At 37.2% G+C, this 21,541-nt stretch overlaps 1 protein-coding gene across 5 annotated transcripts in view; it reads left to right on the forward strand.

Annotated features, from left to right (window-relative positions):
* Positions 1-1,237: 1,237 nt before the first annotated feature.
* Positions 1,238-21,541, forward strand: part of LOC122539857 (V-type proton ATPase 116 kDa subunit a1) — a 60,096-nt gene continuing 39,792 nt past the window's right edge. For 2 of the 5 annotated variants that reach the window (XM_043674980.1, XM_043674982.1), the window contains exons 1-6: positions 1,238-1,352; positions 5,120-5,290; positions 6,405-6,483; positions 7,413-7,510; positions 8,433-8,561; positions 20,341-20,444. In XM_043674980.1, the coding sequence (XP_043530915.1) occupies positions 5,174-5,290; positions 6,405-6,483; positions 7,413-7,510; positions 8,433-8,561; positions 20,341-20,444 (527 nt within the window). In that variant the 5' untranslated portion in view covers positions 1,238-1,352; positions 5,120-5,173. The other 3 variants (XM_043674983.1, XM_043674984.1, XM_043674981.1) reach the window with 2 other exon arrangements.

Below are 21,541 nucleotides of genomic sequence, written 5' to 3' on the forward strand. Positions count from 1 at the left end.
CCCAAGGCCCCAAAGGAAACTTCCATATCCGCCACAAATTCACCTGCACCTCCACACACATTATCTATTGCATCCACTGCACCCGATGTGGCCTCCTCTATATTGGGGAGACAGGCCACCTACCTGCAGAGCGCTTCAGAGAGCACCTCTGGGACACCCGGACCAACCAACCCAACCACCCTGTGGCCCAACACTTCAACTCCCCCTCCCACTCCACCAAGGATATGCAGGTCTTTGGACTCCTCCACCGCCAGACCACAACAACACGACGGTTGGAGGAAGAGCGCCTCATCTTCCGCCTGGGAACCCTCCAACCACAAGGAATGAACTCGGATTTCACCAGTTTCCTCATTTCCCCTCCCCCCACCTTGTCTCAGTTCAATCCCTCAAACTCAGCACCGCCCTCCTAACCTACAATCTTCTTCCTGACCTCTCTGCCCCATCCCACTCTGACCTATCACCCTCACCTTGACCTCTTTCCACCTATCACATTTCCGACACCCCTCCCCCAGGTCCCTCCTCCCTACCTTTTATCTTAGCCTGCTGAATACACTTTCCTCATTCCTGATGAAGGGCTTATGCCCGAAACGTCGATTCTCCTGTTCCCTGGATGCTGCCTGACCTGCTGTGCTTTACCAGCAACACATTTTCAGCGCTTGTCATCACATAGCCTGCTACCAGACCCACTGGCAGCCATCGATGATCCCTATTAGCAGATATTGGTTTTCCCAAGCTGACCTTCACTCATTCCTCTCTGTCCAATTGTTTTTCTTTCTCTCTCTGGGCTCCATCCCCACTTATTGTTTACTCTTTCCCCATTCCCCCACCTCATCTTCAGAATATATACTTAGTTACAATTAGTCCTGCAGAAAGGTTACATGATTCGAAATGCTAATTCTCCACAAGTGCTGCCAGACCTACTGAATTTTTCCAGAAATTTCTGTTTTTGTATCAATAGTGAGCACTTCAGAGAATCTTAACTCCCAAACATTAGTGCACGACATGCTACAACATCAGTTAGAGAAATAGGAACACGCACGCGCACTGCAGTGGGCGGGTGAGACGAAAACGCGCATGAGCACATTCCCCTCTGCGGGTTTGAGGGAAAGACGCAGACCGACACAAAGCGCATGCTCACATTCCTCTCTGCGGGTTGGAGAGAAAGATGCAGACCGACAGAAAGCGCATGCGCACATCCCACTCCTTGTTGTGGGCTGGAGCGGACGCGCACATCATCGCCAGCTGGTTAATCGAGCGCATGCGCAATCGCCTCGAGCAGGTGGGCTAGTGGTGTCACGTGATCGCGTTGCTGTCACGGAGCCGACTGATGTGGTGGGAGACAGAGGCCGGTGGTAAATGATCTCTCTCTTTGTTGGAAATGGCTGTCGAATTCATCGGGAACGATGATGAGGCACAGCCTTTGCTGGCTTTGGTTGTCTGATTGTGGCGCAGTGGAATACTTTCGATGGGTTGACATCCCCGGGGAGGGGGAGATGGACAGGGACATGGAGGGGAAGGGTCTTTGGCCTGTATAGGGTGGTGAGGGGTGACATCTACCTGGGCGCTGTCTCCCTCCTGGGCTTCATCTTGATGCCGTTTTGGTATTGTGCCTCTGCGTTCTTCCTGCTTCCATAGCGCCGAGTCACCTGCATTATTGGACGAGAGAGGAGGTTTTCAAAATGCTTTTTAAATTGAGGTGGTGAAATGGACGTGAAGGGAGGTGTTTAAAATTTGCTTAAATGGTAGGGTGGATTTTAATTATAAAATAAAGCCTTCCCTCTGTATAATTACCTGAATTATAGATGCGCTATTGATCTGGGTATTGTCAGCACGGTAATGTTAAACCAGAGCTATGTCCTTTTAATTTAGAAATCCAATTTGATGCTGATTTAAACCTGTAAACAGCCAACTCCTAATTTGTTGTATGTGCTGTAAAAATGTCAAATGTAGATAATTTTTTAAATTAATGAATTGAATGGGTGTTTTTATTAGATTGGAAAAATAGTGGTTGATACTATAATCTTTGGCATTGCAAGTGTATTTGATATTGTTTTTAACATACATTTTCACAGAATAAGTCAAAATATTTGTAGCTTGGTTTATAACTTCTGTTCTTTTAGACCAGAATCTGTTCTATCATTAAATCTGTCTCCTTTCAGCATTATAATGTTGTTAACTCCAGCTCAGCTGTAGAAATCATCCATGTATTTTTTTCTTACTGAGCTGAATGAATTCACTTGGTTTGCATTCCATTGTATATTCTTCAGCAACTTAACTAATTCAGGCCTCTATGCTAACTTGCACCAAATCCCCTTCATTCATCACTATGCTCTTGGGCTTATGTTGACCCTTGGCAGTGATACCTTGACCAAAATAAAAAAGTCATTTTTATTTTCGATCTCTCCTTGTTACTCCTTTTGTCTGTAATTTCCTACAACTCTGAAATCACATACAATTCTGTCATACTGGCCTTCTGCCTGTTTGCTTTTGATTGCACTACCATTGACAGTAGTATTTTCAGCTCCCACAGTTCTGTGCTCTGGAATTGCCACTGTACTTCTCTCTCTTCCTTCAAGACAGTCCATAAAACATCCCCCTTTGACCAAGATCTCCGTATATGGCTTGATACTTGTTTAAAAATGCATCTTTAAACTGCCTTGAGCTGCTTTATTATATCAAAGGTTCTAGATATATACAAGTTATTTGCTCCATTGCAGTGAATGATGTTTTGAATTGGAGGATGCTTTAATTTATGTTGAATAGTTTCAGATTCTTCTAATTGTATTCACATCTACAGGACGAATGTCAATTATATTAATGGTCCTATAGTTTGTGAAAGTATTACCAAATTATTAATACTGTTTCTTGGATGTGACCCAGAAAGTGTTATTTGGAGATGATCTACTGTTGTAGTTTTGAGAGAATAGTACTGTTAGATTGTTCCATAATTGAAGAAATATTCATGATTAGAGCAAAATAACACCGGAACATTTTAAAACATGTTTCTGTATGTGACTTCAGGATAAACCAGAAATATTGTTGAGAAGAAATGTTTTGAGATGTGGAGCAAAGTTATTGAATTTGTATTAAAAAGATCAAAACTGTCACGGCTAGAAAAATGCAGGATCTTTCAATATTACAGCATAATTAACTCCTGTTTATACAGACATACCGCAGAGGAACAAACCTTTCAGTCCAACCAGTTCATGCTGACCATAATTGCAAACTAAACTAGTCCCACTTGCCTGCACTTGGCCTATATCTTTCCAAACATTTCTTGTTCATGTACTTATTCTAAGAATCAGATGACAAATGTACGTTACTTGCTAGTTATTAGACTGAGTCTGAAAATTGTGCATGACAGTGGTGGTATTTGAAATCTATGGATATTGTTTTCTGTTATAGTAATTGATTCTGAAAGTAAAACTACTATTATATATGCATCGTATGTCCAGCTTTCATTGACATATGAGAACTGTGCTGTCTCTTTACTGGGGACCTAGAAACATCCATAATAATGATCTTAAAAAGTGACTTTCCGATCAGTTAAGACTGATAGCAGGGGAAATAAGTATCTCAAATTGGTGAAGATCTATTTATTATATTTGTTTACAAATAGTCGATTATTTCCTGACACTATGCTGAGTGGTGGAATTTGAATTACTAAACATTTTTTCAAAAAGTCAGATGATTTAGGGCAGTCCTTCCCAAACATGTTTTGGTTGAAGGACCTCATTTTAACTGGACTGATAACACACGCTTTTTGTAAATTGTATTTAACTGTCCTGGTAATGGGAAGGTGTTGCTTGTTTAATGTGTTTTGGCTGAAATTCTCATTCATGCCTTTGTTACTTCCATACTTTTCCTATTTAAATACCCTATTGGCTGATCTCCCACAATCTACCCTGTGTAATCTTATCATCCAAACCTTAATGACGATCCATTCTGCGTTCACTTATCTCATCTGTGTTTGTCGATTTGTATTGATTGCTAGTTGAATAATGCTTGGATTATAAAATTTTTATTCTTCTTTTCAAATCCCTGCTTGCCTCGCCCTCCCTATTTTTGTAATCTCAGCTAGCCTTACAACTCTGATGTAATAATTCTCATTCAATTCTGGCCATGCACCATCCCCCAACTTTAATCAATTTCCCATTTAATAGTTGTACCTTCAATTGCCAAAGCCCAAAGCATGGAATATCCTCTGCATCTTCCTGCTGTTTTATTTCTTTTGTCTTTCAAGATTTTAAAATGTGACCGAAAGCATTATCAAGCAGTTATCTGGTTTAATATCTCCATAAACGGCTGTCATGTTTAGTGTTATACTTTGTGAAGTTTCTTGAGATACTTTCTTAAAGATCGTATATGAGTGTAACAAGACAGATGTTTCCTTGCAGTTATTAGTATGATGAGTCTGCTGCATTTTATGGCTAATTCTGTTGATCCTGAGCAGGATCTGAAGGGAGAAGGTGGCAAGCAGGAACTTTTGGAATGTTGAGCTGCTGCTCAATTGGTGACTGTTGACCACCACATTCATCCTTGGGACTGTGGTTCTGCATTTCCAACTCTTCGGAATGTCTCTGTAAACTTCAGGAAGACTACAGCTTTCATTTTAAGAGACTGAATTGTGCATTTTGTACTTGTGTGCATAGTATCTTATTTGTAATAAGTCTGTGTTATTTTAGGAATTTTGATGCTTTATTGAAACGTGCAAATAGATATAGACATCAAGTGCCAAGCTTTTCCTTTGCAAATAGCAATTCAGAAAAACTTTTTTTGTGCAATGTCACATTGATAACACTGCATGTTTCTCAGCACTGTGATGTTTGTGTGGTTGATCTTATTTGCATTGGTTTTCCTGTCCATCAACCTCCACCACAACTACTTCCACCTTCAGTGCGTATCAGTTTTTTTCCTTTGAGAAGGGGCTGTTTGTTTATAACTATATAAACTAGTATTTGGCAAATTTGAGTGTGCAATGGTTCCCTCTTTCATAATCAAATATTTTGAAATTAAACATTCTTGATCTTTTGAGTTTTGGTAGACTGTTCCTTTCATAACATTGAAACAGAAATTTTTCTTTTGTACATTGTAAATTTTTTTTCTTCATTGCTTATAGATCAAACGAAACGTTACTTATTGAAAACAGTTTATACCACTGCAGTGATCCATCATGGGGGAACTATTCAGGAGTGAGGAGATGACACTTGCACAGCTTTTCTTGCAGTCAGAAGCTGCATACTGTTGTGTCAGTGAACTAGGAGAGCTTGGGATGGTCCAATTTCGAGATGTAAGTTGATGTTTTTTGCTGACTTGCCTAGTTCTGTGAAATTAACATGAGAACTGCCTTTACTTTACTGCTAATTCATGATTCTGTCCTATTTACACTCAGTGATTTCACAAACAGCCAAGTTTTTAAGTTTCAAATTAGAGAATGGGTGACCATTTCCAAATCCTTAGCTGCCTTGCCTTCTGCTTCAATAACTGGATATTATAGTTGCCACTGGGAGACCATCACATTAAAGTTGCAGTGTAATCTGTTAACTTGCTAAATATAATGCTAAGGTCTTGGCATTATTGGCAAAAGTTATCCCTCGCTCTTGGTTCTCTCCAATGTTTAGCTTTGTCCTGTGTGGTGAGGATGATGTATCTGATGTTAGGATTGCTCAGTCTTTCCGGCTTGCCCGTCATCCTTGGCTCACTGCATTCTTTGCTGTTGTAAGGAAACAATGCCACCACTTGAGTTTGCTTCCCTGTTAGTTCATTCTGAAACAGTTTTCTACCAATCTATTTTGACATACTATATTTCCTGTCATTTGCCTTCAAGTATTCCTGGAATCTTGATCTTCGTCTACCTCGTAGGCAGTATTCAAAGTTGGAGTTGTTAATGTGTCACTGCCTTAGGGATTTTATCATTAGTCGTTCATTGAGTGTCCACTCTGATCAAGCAATAATAAATTCCTTAGTTTATTATTGTGTCCATTAGTTGGATGCTAGTTATTACTTTTAGGCTGGGTGTTATAACATAAATTTGCAATAACTAATGTCATTTTATCTTCACACGACTTTCTTCCTCAGAATGTTCAGAACTTTACTTCGTGTGTGCCTAATGGCTGAGTTGAGTACTGCTGCCATGGGGATTTGTGAATATTTTATTGAATTTAATACATGTTGATTTTTGTCCACATTTTGATATGCTATCACTATATCACTATACATGCACCAACAATTTTATTTCTGTAATATGTCAGAAATTCAAAATGCAAGATTCAATCTCCTGGGCATTATTGGTCAGAAGGGCCTGTAACTAACAGTTTATTGCAATTAGTATTATATTTTAATGAAACATCACAGAAATTCCTCTTTTTCTATGCAGTTACTCAATTTCATCCTTTTTTGTGCAGCTAAATCCAGATGTGAATGTATTTCAGCGCAAATTTGTAAATGAGGTTCGGCGTTGTGAAGAAATGGATCGTAAGCTACGTAAGTATCATGCAAGCCTAATGAGTATCTGTACCACGTTTGTGTAAGGTACTTGACACAAAGTTATGATTTGTCGAGCAGAATATTAGGGAAGCTGCATGCAGTTCTTTTTAAAGCAGTTTCACATGTTTTTTTCTTCTAAGTGAAATGATAGCTTTTGCAAATTATAAAACAAAACAAATTAAAACACTGTCCTGTTGAGTACTTTATACTGTTTCAGTTGCCTTGTATTTAAAGAATATTATCTAACAAGATATTTGGAAAACCAAGCAAAGGCACGGATGTGAGAAATAAATTCACAGCATTTCCTCTGATTACAAATACAATAATTTGTTTTAAATGTCACCTTATAAACCGGCAAAAATCATACAGCTCAAATACTGTGAAGTTCAATGTATTATTTTGTTCAGTTATTGCAGTTTTTAATTTATTTGCCTCGATGTAAATGTACTTATTCAATTGAATGGCCACACAAGCTATCAACAGTTGTTTCAATTTTGAGCCAATTTTTCCTGAAGTACCATGATCCACTGCATTGTACGAGTAGTCAGTTGAAGGTTGAGTTAGAAGACTGTCTGTTTTGTTTAAGGCAAAGTTGCATTTTTATTTAAGTGATTTGTGCTGTAAGTAAAGTATAACAATGATGTGTATAGCCCCTGCATTATGTTTCTATCTCTTCATTTGTTTTTTTACATAATGCGAACCTCTTGATTATCTGGAATATTTGATCAACCAAGCACACTCCTGGACCTATAGGTGCCAGTTAGGAAAAAGTTTGTTGAACTAAATTTTAACAGCCAGAAGTGAATATATTTTTTAAAAAAATAATATTTCTTTCGTGGTGAATAGTGCTGTTTTGGGTTGAATACAAATTTATTTTAAATTCATAATGGTTTAAAATTTTTTATTGCTTTTTTAACTGTTTTCAGGATTTGTTGAAAAGGAAATCAGAAAAGCAAATCTTGTCATTTTGGACACTGGAGAAAATCCTGAAGTTCCTTTTCCTCGAGACATGATTGACTTGGAGGTAAGCATTATAAGTTATAAATTTGGCTTTTGAAACTTTCTGCCAAAGGGCAGTCATTCTGTAAATGTGGTGGATTATTTATTTATGACTGTGTGTACCACAAGCATGAACTTCATTTCTATGATATGTGACCTTTGCTCAGTTAACCAATCTTAAATCAAGCATGGTTAGGGCTTCTGCAGGTTACATGCTTGCATGCTAGGCTTTGGGAAAAGTAGCAATGACTGTTCGAGTCTCATTTCTGCCTAGTGTGTGATCCATTGTCCAGTTAGACAAACTGAATGATGTGAGTTACAGGAACATTAGTCTCTGTGTTTAACGTGAATTGGCAGCAAATTCTTTTTAATTTATGCACAAATTTAGTTGAGTAATGGTATTACCCTTGACACAAATTTCTTCTTCTTTCTCTGGAATACAGTACTTCAGATGTGTGCTTCACCAGGTGAATCCTGTCTTGCAGAACAGAACCTGACAAGTTATTGAGATTATTATTTCTAGCTCATTGATCACAATAAGAGAATTTTCATTTCTGTATTGCATGAGGCAAAATTTACATCCTTGCTTTACTAATGTCTTTCTTGTAACTTGGTGAATTGAAGTTCTTGTTAATGCAGCTGATGATTCTGGAGCAGTGATGTTATAGTTTTATACGTTGATGTAATGGATGACTTTGAAGAATCTAATCACTGTGTACAGTTTTTGCAGTTAGTCATCCTCTCTCTTTAATCTTGCGTTTAAGCGCAAGAATACTTCGGGTGACATTAACAGCAGCAATGGAGCTTGACTTGAACAGTTGATTATTTGAGTACCTTGGGTGACATACATCATAATCCAGTATAAACATACCATCTACAATTGAAATAGTGGAAGTGAAAATTCGCAGTTACACACTGAATTTTAACTAAAATGCTTTTTTTTTTAGGCAACTTTTGAGAAACTTGAAAATGAACTGAAAGAAATCAATACTAACCAGGAGGCATTAAAACGCAACTTCTTAGAGCTGACTGAACTGAAATATATTCTACGCAGAACTCAGCAGTTCTTTGATGAGGTCGGATTATTGTAAATTTCTCATTTTAAATTCATTTTAACATGTCTCATTGAGGATTAGTTGAAGCTTGCCATGCATGTGTGCAGCTCTACCCATATTTCTGGTATGCCAGCTTACTTCGTGATTGTACACTGCAAGAAGTAATAATTTATAGTTACATCAAATATTTTCTAAAGCTCATATGTCTGATAATTACATTGCACTTGTGATAAACTGCATGATTTTGAATTTTGCTTACTTTGCTATTCTACTTCAATCTTAATAATCGGGGTGCCTTGTAATTATATATTTGTAAACGGGTGTGATGTCTCTAGAAAATTAGATGAATTAAGAGTCTGTACTGTTTAAAAGCTCTTCAAATGTTAAATGTCGTTAAATTCGGCCACACTGTTATACTGATGCTGAATGGGCAAGTGTATCATTCTTGGCTTCCTAGAAAATCTGGTGCAAATTTACACTGAATATTCTTGTGTAGCTCTAAGAAACTTAAAAAAAAAAACACCTCTGAGATGTAGGGGGAAAAGAAACCTCACAGGAACTGAATGATGGTAATTGGTACTGTTCTTCTGTATTAACTTAAAAGTGAGGGACTAGATCTGCTCACCTGATTATTCTTTATGGTCAACGTAAATATTGTCCAAAAGCATAACAGGTTTTAAGCAACAATTGAAATTGTTGATTTTAACTAGAGGAACAAATTATAAATGGTGATTTATTTCAAATCATACAGTCATGCAGCATGGAAATAAATACTTCAGTCCAACCTGTCTTACTGACCAGGTTTCCCAAACTAAACTTGTCCCATTTGCCTGTATTTGGTCCATACACCTCTAAACCTTTCCTATTTATGTACCTGTCCAAATATATTTGAAATGCTGGAACTGTTCCTGCACCTACCACTTTCTTTGGCAGTTCATTCAACATACAAACCACTCTCTGTGAAAAAGATGCCCTCCAGTCCCTTTTAAATCTTTCTCCTCTCACTTTGCCCTCTAATTTTGAACTTCCACACATTAGGGAAAAGATCTTTGCTATTCACCTTATCTATGCCCTTTATGATTTTATAAGCCTGTATAAGATCACCCCTCAACCTCCTACACTCCAGTGAAAGAAGTCCCTAGCCTATTCAGACTCTCCTTATAACTCAAACTCTGAGAAACTTCTGGATGAAGCCTAAAATGTTAAAGGAGGAGGATACAGCGGTGGGAAGTTGTTTCAAGGTGGTTAATATGCTGCTAATCAAGCAGGCTACTTTGTTCTGCATGGTATCAAGCTGTTTGTCTTGTTAGAACTGTGCTTATCCAGGGAAGTTGCATGTATTTTGTCACTTGCCTGACTTCTGCCTTGTAAGTGCTGAACAGGTTTTGAGTTAATTGCTACAGAATTCCTAATATCTAATCTGTTCTTGTAGCCAGAGTGTTTATGTGGCTAGACCATTTAGTTTCTGGCCAAATGAAATCCCCAGAATGTTGAGTGATGGTGGGTGGGGTAGGGAGGTTTCAGCAATACTAACGCAGTTGAATGTCAAGTGATGATGTTTGGGTTCTCTCTTATTGGAGATGGTCATTTCTTGGCACTGTGAAATGAACATTACTCACCACTTATCAGCCCATGCCTGGACATTGTTCAAGTCTTTCTGTATGTGGTAGCAAACTGATTCAATGTCTGAGTCACTGTGAATATATGCAAGCATTAGTGAACATGCCCATGTTGACCTTCATGATGGAGGGGGTATAATTGAAGCAGCTGAAGTTAGTTGGTTCCAGGACAATTATCCTGAAAAACACCTGCATTGATTCCTTATTACTGAGAATTTATCTCCAGCAACCAGTGGCAGCACCTTTGCTTAAATAAAATGCACTGCAACAACTCACCTAGCCTGTTTTGACATCATCTTTCCTTGTGCTAGCTATGACTTCAGTGGAGACTTTTCCCCTAATTTTCATTGACTCAAGTTTCGCTTGGACTCTGCCATTCTTTGAACATTAAGTTAGTATATACCAAAGTAATTTCTCTCCCCTCATCTCCTGTAGTTCAGCTCTTTTACTGATGCTTGTACCAAGGCTGCAATGTCAGTAGGACAGGGCATATCCGAGGCTGCTCATAGAATCAGAGTTTTTACAGAATGGGGGGGGTGGGGGTGGAGAAAGTATTTTGGCCCATTGTGACCATGGTCATCAAGCATCCATCTGTTCAAATCCAGCTTTGGCCCAAGGCCTTGTACACTGTGGTACATAAGAATCCATCTAAATATTGCTCAAGTATTTTGAGAGTTTTTACACTCTTTTTGTGCAAGTTCCAGATACCCACTGCCCTCATTCCCCTTTATACCTCCTGTTCTTTCCTTCTAAAACTTGGCCCCCAGTTATTGATCTATTTACTAAGAGGTTTCTTCCTATCTTTGCCCATTGGTGATGGTGCTGCCTGGGATCTCACCTGTATGGTCCAATTCCCTGAGTATAACTCTACCTGTTGCTTAACTGTGAAGACAACTCATGATCTGGATTGACAATCTGAGACCAGGTTAAGGTAGAGAGCATTCTCCACAGTTACTCCTAGTCACTGATTTGAATGCTGCAATGCAGGTCTGGAAAAGTAAGCAATAGAGGTTTTTGGTTTTGAGCTCAGTGGTAAATGTACTCCATATTGAACCCAATGTTCAACTTCTGCAACTAGTAACTGTCCTAAATACTGTGTGTGTAAATATTGGAAATCATTAGATAACCATTAACTGGTTTTCAATATTTAAAAGGTGACTGCAGATGTGAGGTAGAATTTGTGTCTGGGTATGGTAGATCTTGCAACCCACTCAACAGGAATATAAGCTGGATGAAGTCAGATATCTATAATGGAACATCTTTCATTTTGCATCTTTTTAAATTAATTGACAGGAAAATGTTACACTCCTTTGTTAACCCTCAATCCTCAATCGATTTTCTTTGTGATCAAGTGATTCATTATGCCTGGTGCAAATGGCAATACTTTGACTGTTCAAAAAATATAGAACTGTATTTCACAATTAAATTTTAAATTCTGCATTGCAAGCAGTAAATAATTTTGCAGCTGGTTTGCTTGATGTAGCATGCTAATGTGAGAAATTCAGATAAAGTATGAAAGGAACTAGCAGATGCATACTATTTGTAAATAGTCCAGGGTCAAATAAAAAGAACATCTACACTTTGTCTCCCACTCAGCTTTGGTATCTTGGACATTGCTTTTGGTCCTTCTTGTTTATATTTGATTTGATGGAATCACTGAGAATGTTGACATGCACATTTGAAGAGTTTAATATCTATCCTCTTATCAAAGGGAGTCTACCTCTAAGGCTAATGTAAATACTGACATAGATATGCACAGTAACTTGCAGCTGCTAACTTTAAAATGGTTAACATTTGTAATTAAGTCAGTAATGGTTTAATTCGGGCATCTAAAATTGGATTACAAAGCAGTAATATTTAAAAAAATTAAACATTTCAAGAAATTGCCCAAAAGAAAAACAGGTATTTTTCCTTGGTGCACGTGTTATCAGTTTGGTTTCAGTTTTTGGAGATTATTACATTGCAAACAGCCATTTGAACTGCAGCTTCCCAGTGTTTATTTCTGGCTGTGGCTGCTGCTGGATTTGACTAAATTAGCTATTTCTGAGAGCAAAATTATCACTAGGAAATTAAGTTTCATTATGCAGTGCTCCATTTAATGTGCCTGATTCCAAACTGATTGGACAAGTCAGGACAGTTGAATAGGAGTCTTGATTAGGTTTGATTATTTCACACTGTATAGCATTGTGTCTAGAAGTAGATCATGTCAACTGTCTAAGTCGAAGGGAAATAAACAAACTCTTACTCTGTCAAAGTAATAGACTTTAGTATACGTCCAAGCCATTTTTGGGTACCATTTTTATGAGCTGCACTTGTTGCTGTAGATCTGTTAGCTTCTGGACACAGTTTAATTTTATTATAATATTAGGGGTGGCACAGTGGCTGAATGGTTAGCACTGCTGCCTCAGAGCACCGGGGACCTGGGTTTGATTCTAGCTTTGGGTGGCTGTGTGAGTTTGTAAATTCTGCCCCCATCTGCATGGATTTCCTCCCACAGTTCAAAGGTTAGGTGGATTGGCCATGCTAAATTGCCTACAATGTTCAGGGATGTGCAGGCTAGGTGAATTAGCCATGGGAAATGCAGGGTTACAGGGATAGGGTCAGAAGTTGGGATGCTCTTTGGAGAGTTGGTGTGGACTCGAAGGACCAAATGGCCTGCTGCCAGACCGGAAGGATCTATGATTCTATATAATATACACAGAACCAGAATTTTTATGGTGCAGAAGGATGCTCTTTGACCAATTGTCTGTCCTGGCACTGAGTATTTTAACTTAGTCCCATTTTCTAGTCCCAATTTCTTTCTCTTACATTCAGTGCTCTCTTGAATGCCTCAGTTGAACCTGTCTTCCCCCACACGTCCAGGCAATGCATTTGGTGGCCTCACTACTCGCTTTGTATCAAAGAATTTTCTTGCCTCGCATTTGATGCTTTTGCAAAATACTTTAAACCTGTGCTCTCTTGTTCTTAATCCTTTTGTTTGGGAATCATTCTCCCTATCCACTATGTTCCAGACCCCTCCTGATTTTGAAAACTTGTATCCAATCTCCTCTTCGCCTTCTCCTTTCCAAAGAACAGTTTTTCTTCATTTATAGGATGAGGGTGTTGCTGGCTAGGCAGGCATTTATTATCAATGCTTAATTGCACAGAGGATAGTTTAGAGGTAACCACATTGCTGTGGGTTGGGAGTCACATGTAGGCCAGCCAGGTAAGCACGGCAGTCTCCTTCCTTCAAAAGACATTACTGAACCAGATGGGTTTTCTGGCTATCAATTTGAGGTCATCATTGATTTTAGATTTTTACAGAATTCAAATTCCACCCTCTGCCATGGCGGGACTCCAACCAGTGTTTCCAGAACATTCCCTGGGTCTCTGGATTAACTGTCTAGCGATAATGCCACTCGGCCATCATCTCTCCTAACTTTTGCCTGGAACCATTCTCATATATGTTATAATCTTGCATTGTTTAAGCTACAGTAACCACGTGCTGTGTGCTTTTTTTTTTATTGTTTTCATATTGTATGAATAACTGAGGCCTTGAAAATATTGTGATTTTAACATTTAATGTAGAATTAGGAATGAAAAATACCAACAATTCTCAAACTTGTCAACATCCAAAATTGAATTTCTCCCTAAGAATATTTATGGTTCATTTGTATGTTTTGACTTTTACATCTATCGTAGCATACAGTCAATGTTTCTATATTCTGAAAGAAATGACCCACTGTATTTTAGTGTTACATTTAATTTGATCAGAACAAAAACCAAAAGATCAGCAGATGCTGTAAATCAGAAACAAAAAATGAAATTGCTTAAAAAGCTCAGCAGGTCTGGCAGCATCTATGGAGATAAATCAGAATTAGTGTTTTGGGTCGAGTGACCCGTCCTCATGATTTGATGTTCAGTTTCCAATCTTAATTTTGTAAAATAGGCAGTCCAGTAAAGTACTCTTCATCTGTTTAAAACTTTGTAGTAAATTTGAGCTGCCGAAGAGAGACATGAGGAAAAATACCTGTTAAAAATGTTGTCACTGGTCATGAAAGTCTAATGTATTTCTATCAGCTGTATTTATTTATTTTTATCTTAATACTTCCTTCAGCAAAACAATGGGATTGTAGCAAACTAAAGCCATTTTAGTTGGCAGCTGAAGGATCAAGGATGTTAATCATGTTTCTCCTTTTCCCAGTCTTCTGTTTTTTTTAAACATAGGCAGAACAATAACAAGAGAAATAAGTTTTGAATCTTGCAGCGTAAACAACCATAAGTGCAGGAATCTAACGAAGACTGGAAAAGTAACAGTTAATGGCATGCAGATCTCCATCCCCTCCCTTCCACCTCTTCTGGTTTCTTGTGAATGTTTTTTGGTTTTTTTTCCTCATTTGCTTATCATTTTGAGTAAAGTATTGCAAATCTGATTTTTTTTCTGCATTACCTTTGAAAAATTCAGGTGTAATTTTATGGTTTGGTTTCCAATAAAGAGCCACATGTTGAATATTTCTTATTTGTTATGCAAATTTGAGTCAAATTTTCCCTTTGTTCCACCATTTAAATCTAAAATTCTCCAGGGAAAAAAAAAGCAATTACTTGCTGTTTTGGTATCTATTGGAATTGGAGACTGTGGCTTCATAGTGGAGATCAATCTTTATTCAGGATGGGGCTTGTGATGTACTCTCTGCAAAGCACTTTTTTTTTTAGCCTTGCGCTTTGTGGAATAACTTACTGTGTCATTTAATTTGATTGTTTATAGGAGCTATGCCCTTTACCTGCCCAGGAAAATTTCTTAGGAATTACTTTGACTAAATTCTTTTTGCAAATGTACATGTTTAAATCTCTAATTGTAATTATTCACTAAACCTCTATCTTCCTCTTCTGTCAAAGTTATGTGGACCCCTGATCTTTTTCCATGCACCCTTGTGAAAGGGCCAAAATAATTTGCTAAAAATCTTGTTGCACAGGTCTAACAATCTCTGGTATTTTACCTATATAGTTCCAGTGTCAGGTATTTAATCTACTGTCGATTTTTGGTTATGCCATTGCAATTGATTCAAGATTCTCTGGGTAATCTCATAAAGAACAAAACTCAAGTTTAAATCTTCATGAAGTTCACAATGTTCAGATGCATTTCAGTTTCATATGTTAGAGATTTTATAGATGATTTCTTCACTTGTGTGGCAAATGTGCTTGCAAAGGTATGCATTGAATGCAAAGTCAAAATTTGCATGTGCAATTTGCAAATACTGCCCAACTTTGACAGTCTACTCCCAGTGTGTTTTGTTTCTTGTGTCCTGTATGTGAATTCTTCATTTATCTGCTTAGCCTGCTCAAACAGCAAGACTGTTCTGGGTACTGGCGATCTTCTGTAGTTGGTGTGGGGAAAAATGAGATGTGCTCCAGTTATCACTAGACATTTTTTAAATTAAGCTTTCCTCAGTGTTGGAGCAATTTACTATTATTTTGCTGCTGACTGCAAAATCTACACCTATGAAGCATTACAGCAAAAATTGACTTTCCTATTTATAAGAAGTTTATTCAGATAAATATCTTTATTCCAAACTTGTAACTGTTTGAAAAGACCTAGTTCTTTTTAAGTGATTTTACCCCCATAAAACCCCCATGTCAGTGCACAAATGTTAAAGCTCTGAACATTTACACCAATATGGAAGCACCTTTATATCACTGCAGTATTGCTTTTGGTAAGTAGGTGCTACTTATTGAGTAGATGTGGAAGTGCTGTGCATGCATGCTTGTACCACAAAAGCAAATGGTTCACCAGGGCAGCTCAGTACTTATTTTACATCCTGGATTTATTTTAAGTTGCATGCATTCATAAGAATATCCTATCCATTGCTTATGTCCTCCATTAGGCACATTGGAAAAGACCAAAGACCTGGCATTTTGCACATATAGTCAAAACTGCCTTGGCCTCTGGTACTGTGGGACAACATATAAACCTGGATGACTAAATACTGAAATTTGGTATTGCTCTTTCAAAACATGAAATAAATATAAATAGATTTATGAACGTTGTGTAGATTCAATGCAGGTAAGGTTTGATGTTTAATATAGACTCCAATCTAGATCACTTCACTTATGGAAATGATATATTTTCATTAGGAGCTTGCTCTAATGTAGAGTTTACTTTGTTTAATTTTGTAACATAATACAACTGATTTCAATGTGCAAGACAAGCCCTTTTCTTGGTCACAACAGATTTGCTTTGAAGATTTTTTAACTGTAAATTTAGAAGTTGCACTTCATGCCTTCATTTTTAACCATGTTACATGTTTCAGTGATATGATGGCACATCTGGCATTAAATACCTTTCTACATACCTGTGTTATTTGAATAGCTCGTACACAAAATTGATAGGCATTGAATTCCTAACACTACATTGTTTCCTAAGTTTTATTTATACCTCATTTCAGTTTTCCATAAAAACTATAATCTACCCTGTCGGCTTAAGGACTTGGGTTTTCATCCAGCTAGAAGTGGTCAACTTTCTTCAACTGCAAAGGATCAAAATAAGTACGTGAACAAAAGCATGATTGATTTGACTCCAGGAGGATTCTGGTTCCAGGCGCAACTTGACATAGAACTGGAAAATCTTGCACTTACCTGTTGTGGTAGTGTGTTCTATTTTCTGTCTCTGGACCTAGTTAGTACCCAACTTCAAGCTCAGTTCAAAATTTGGCTTGTGTATCGCCTACTTGTTAGAGAAATGGCTAATTTTGTTTAAATTGTTAACAAGCTTTGTTCCTAACATAGACCCCTCATTGTTTTTTTTTTAATGCAAAGTGATATTAATTTTATCAAGTGAGATCTAAGAGTATTCTTTTCCAATTAAATTGATTGAACAACTGAAATACACAGTTAAGTATATTCTATGTGAAAAGATACTTTCAGAAAGTTACAGGCAATGAAATGGTCAAATCTAAACATGGAAAAATTATCAACCTCCAAAATGAATCAATGAATTTCGATAACTACTTTCAGACTGTGAAACATTGCCATATTGCTCCATCGCAGGGTACATAAAGGCATAGGTCTTACCCTCTGTCAAAGGTTTGAGGCAAAAGTTATTTACTTACTGGTTAGATAGGACGTTTTGTTGAAATGGTTGGGTCTTACTCATCACACATATGTGGCAGTTGCTGTATCAGAATAGAATCCCTACAGTGGAAAAGCAGACAATTCAGCTCAATCGAGTCTTCGCATCCCCTCTGAAGAGCATCCCACTCAGACCCATCCCCCTACCTTATCCCTGAATTTCCTATAGCTAATACATGTAGTCTGCACAGCCTGGACACTACAGGCAATTTAGCATGGCCAATCTACCTAACCTGCATATTCTCGGATGCTTTTTGAGCTTGTTTTTATTATAATATGATAGTAATGGATATAGGTTTGCTCGCTGAGTTGGAAGGTTCATTTTCAGACATTTCATCACCATAATAGGTAACATCTTCAGTGAGCCTCCAGAAGATGTTCCCTATTATGGTGACAAAACGACTAAAAATGAACCTTCCAGCTCAACGAGCAAACCTGTATCTAGAACCTCCACCCAAGCTACAAATCTTCTCAAAACTCGGTAATATAATAGTAATGTTCCATTCCCATAGGTTAGTAAAGCTTGGCTGGGATTTCATTCCTCCCCATCTAAAATATCAGTGATAATGTCGTGACTTTGTTTTTAACGATTACAAATCAAAGGATTGTGCTAACTAATTATAGAAAATGCATCATAAATTATGTTTTCCACATGATAATTGACTTAAAATAGGTATAAATTGCAAAGCTACTGCCTCTAATTTGAATGGCTTGTGTGTTTCTTTTAATCCACAAGTGGAAATGGATATTTAGTCACACGTAGACCTTTGGGAGAACTGAGCAGAGGGTATTTTCTTGAGCTAATGCTCTGCTTATTCAGATGTTAAAAGTGACCACTATGGGATAACACTTTTGCTTGCTGTCCAGGAAAATAGCTTGTCTGAACTTAGACGTTCTTCATTTACACTAGCTGATTCAACTTGTTCTTATTATAAGTTTTTAGCAAAATAATTTGAACAGTAATCCAATTATATTTGGCAGGTAATAATTATCATATTTGATAAAGAACAACAGCCTTTAAAGATGTGCATTTAATAAATATGGTATGGCAGCCAACTTCTAAATTATGCACTCTTAAAATAATTTTTATCCCATGTGTGAATTTTTGTCATTTGTGATTTTTTTTTGCAGTGGTGGAAATTTAGAGAAAGAAGAACTTAGTCAATCCTTTAACAAATTGTACCTGTCTAAAAGCAGAACTGTAGTACTGGTCTGCAAGTTCAGACCAGAAGATTTTGGTGGAAGAAGAAAATCCAAGCAAACAGCTTCATGCTGTTTCCATGCACACATTTTATGAAAGAAATCCAATTAGGAATGAGTTTCTTAATTTTCAGTATTCTACTCTGGCACCTTCTCATGCCTTACATCTGTGATTAGTTCATCAGGGAACCCTTGATATAATTTGTTAATATGACTGACTGCTACTACATTAAGGATGCACACTTTAGGATGATTTTTCAGGGCTGGAATAAAGATTGTCATAATTATTAAAATTGTATGCATTGCATTCCCCACCCAAAAACAAAACATGCATACTCTCTCTGGATTCTTCAAATCTTATGTGAATTCATCATTAATTTTTTGGAAGTAGTTATGAAATATTGAGTAATCCTCATACTGTTTCAGGATTTGTAAGTTATGGTTTCCATTTGACAAGCTTTTCAAATGATTCAGTAGTGCTTTGATAGTGCTAACATCAAATTGTAGCAATGCTTCGGCAGAGGCCATTATCCTGATTCAAGGGAGATCTTGACCAACAGCAACCTTGAAATTGATCTTAATAGCAAATAAAATGTGCTCTAATTCCTGTAAAATCTAATGTATAAATTGTTTTTGACTTTCATCTGTATGTAGAATGTTGAAATTGGGTTAAAGATATATGCTAAATGTAGCCAGTGTTTGGACTATCCCAACATCAGATACAAGTTCATTGTATAAAACTGCTAATTCCACATTAGCTGTATATTGGTAATTTTTAAAAAGGTGTTTTAATATAGTAAATTAGAATATCTACCAGTGAGCGTCAAAGCGTGCTGTTAAACCGAGTAAGGAGAACTTTACATTGTATTTGTATACGGTAGATCTGAACTGGAATTCCTCTTTAGAAAACATTAATGTAAAACACATTAATCTTCCAGTACACTCATGATACAAAATGCATTTCTAATTTGAATATTGCTGGAAAGAGAGACGTTGTCCAAGCTTTTTGTTTTGCAATCATCAGAGCAAACATAATGCAACATTTCAAATGATCACAATTTATACTACAGGAGGAAGGGCTGCTGATTTTCAACAAATCACCTGTTGTGGAGTAGATTCTCTTTCTCTCTAGAAACGTGTGCAGAATTGGGACTAATTTTAAAATTTATTGAAGCACATGTATTTATCAATGACTTCCAACTGGATTTTTACATTTATTATGGTGATCCTTTTTGTGAACAAATATTACTTCAGCGTTGTGACTGACCTTCAGGTTTTCAGAGAAATAAGCTTGTAGAATGTACTGTTTGAACTATACTAGTTGTAGGTAAATGGAAATTGCTAGTAAAAAGGCGCAACTTTTGCAATAAATCTATCGCCCTGTTACCTTGGGTTCCAACTAATGGAACACTTTCTACACCAATTTGCAAAAGCAAGTATTTATCAAAATAGTTTCTATAAAATTCAGCACAAAATGCCAAAGAAATTGGTTTAGTAACTTGTTGATACCATGTCAGTATCCTACTGATTTACCTGAAAACAAATTTCCACTTCTGTGATTGTCGTGTCAATGGCACATACGTTTTGGAAACTTCATATCAGTTTTCTGATCTATTTCTCATTCAAGTCTTTCAGACATATCCAAGAACCCGCTTGAATGATGCTATTATTCACTTTTTAAATTTATTTTCCTGTGCATCTTTGCTTGCATCTCTCTATTTAAAGTCCATTATTTTCAATGTTCACTGTGGTTTGTCGTCCCATTTTTTTTGGCCACTTTACTTTGCAGTTTTAGTTTTATCTTTTCTCCTGGTTCCTGATTCCCCTGCATGCCACTAACTGGTTTAAATAGTGTGTTAATTGATTTGTGAATTCAGGCTGAATTGCATCATCAGCAGATGTCTGATCCGGACCTACTGGAGGAATCGTCTTCCCTGCTGGATCCAAGTGAGCTTGGACGCGGTGCGCCCTTGAGACTTGGGTAACTTAATTTTTAAATTAGTTTTAATCTGAAACCTACTTCCTGTGGAAACAGAAATATAATTCCTTTACCAGAATTGCTCAATTTGTGACGATCTGATTGCATGCTTGAGTTTCAGGTGACTTTGGAAATCAGGGACAATCTTTGATTTTTAAAAGTAGACTCTTTATAAAACATTTTAGTACAATTTCTTTGTGAATAAGTATTTATGATTTTCTTTTCATACATTCTCTTTGATTGGCTGTGGAAGTTGCATTCCTTTCTCTCCCTATTTGCCTATGTTTCCTCAGCAAGTTAAGATTCAGTGGCTTGGGAGACTTTAAATTGGGAAAATTACCTGAATATTTCTGAGTGCATCTATCATAAGAGTTGCATTTTATGATAGTGGATAGTAAACTATCTGTAATAGTTTACTTGATGTTATGGCAGGTGAGCAGTGATAGTATAATTCTTCAGTTGACCTGCCTGACTGTAACTGGTGCTTTTATAAGTATTTATTTGCCAGTTCAGTGTGTATTCAACTGTCTTGCATGCTGAGACTGTTCATTTTGTTTTAAATCCACAGGTTTTCTTGTGAATGTAAAATATATATTTAATACCAGATATATTTTTTTAAAAATGCTCCAACACTCACTCGTGCATATTAAAGAGTTATATAGCCAAAACTGCAAAGATGGCAAGCAGTTTTCTCAAAAAAAAATTAGTTGCATATGGATCTTGTAGATTGACTTGGATAATTTCAGGCTGGGTTTGGTCATCTTTCTGGATGGTTTGAAATGTTGATTAAACAATCAGTGCCTTTTACTTTGATTCATCAACTGCTTGGCAGACATTGAGGAAGCTGTCTGTGGTGGTTGGCTGGTTAGAGGCAGGCAGGACATAGGTTTGCAGAGTGAATGGAGAAAGAGAGCCATTGCCAATCCTCCTCTTGCGATTTACCCGTTCAAGGGCTTTCTGGTTGCTGATTGGGCCTCTAAAAGCAACTCCTTGAAAAACAAGTGGTTAGCTTCCTGTTGCCTGACCTTCTTTCACAAACTAACTAGTTACCAAGCATGGTTGTCATAAACGCATTCCAGGGCCACTATTTAAAGTGATGA

The sequence above is a fragment of the Chiloscyllium plagiosum genome, chromosome 33 (genome assembly GCF_004010195.1).
Source record: "Chiloscyllium plagiosum isolate BGI_BamShark_2017 chromosome 33, ASM401019v2, whole genome shotgun sequence".
Classification (NCBI taxonomy): Eukaryota; Metazoa; Chordata; class Chondrichthyes; order Orectolobiformes; family Hemiscylliidae; genus Chiloscyllium; species Chiloscyllium plagiosum.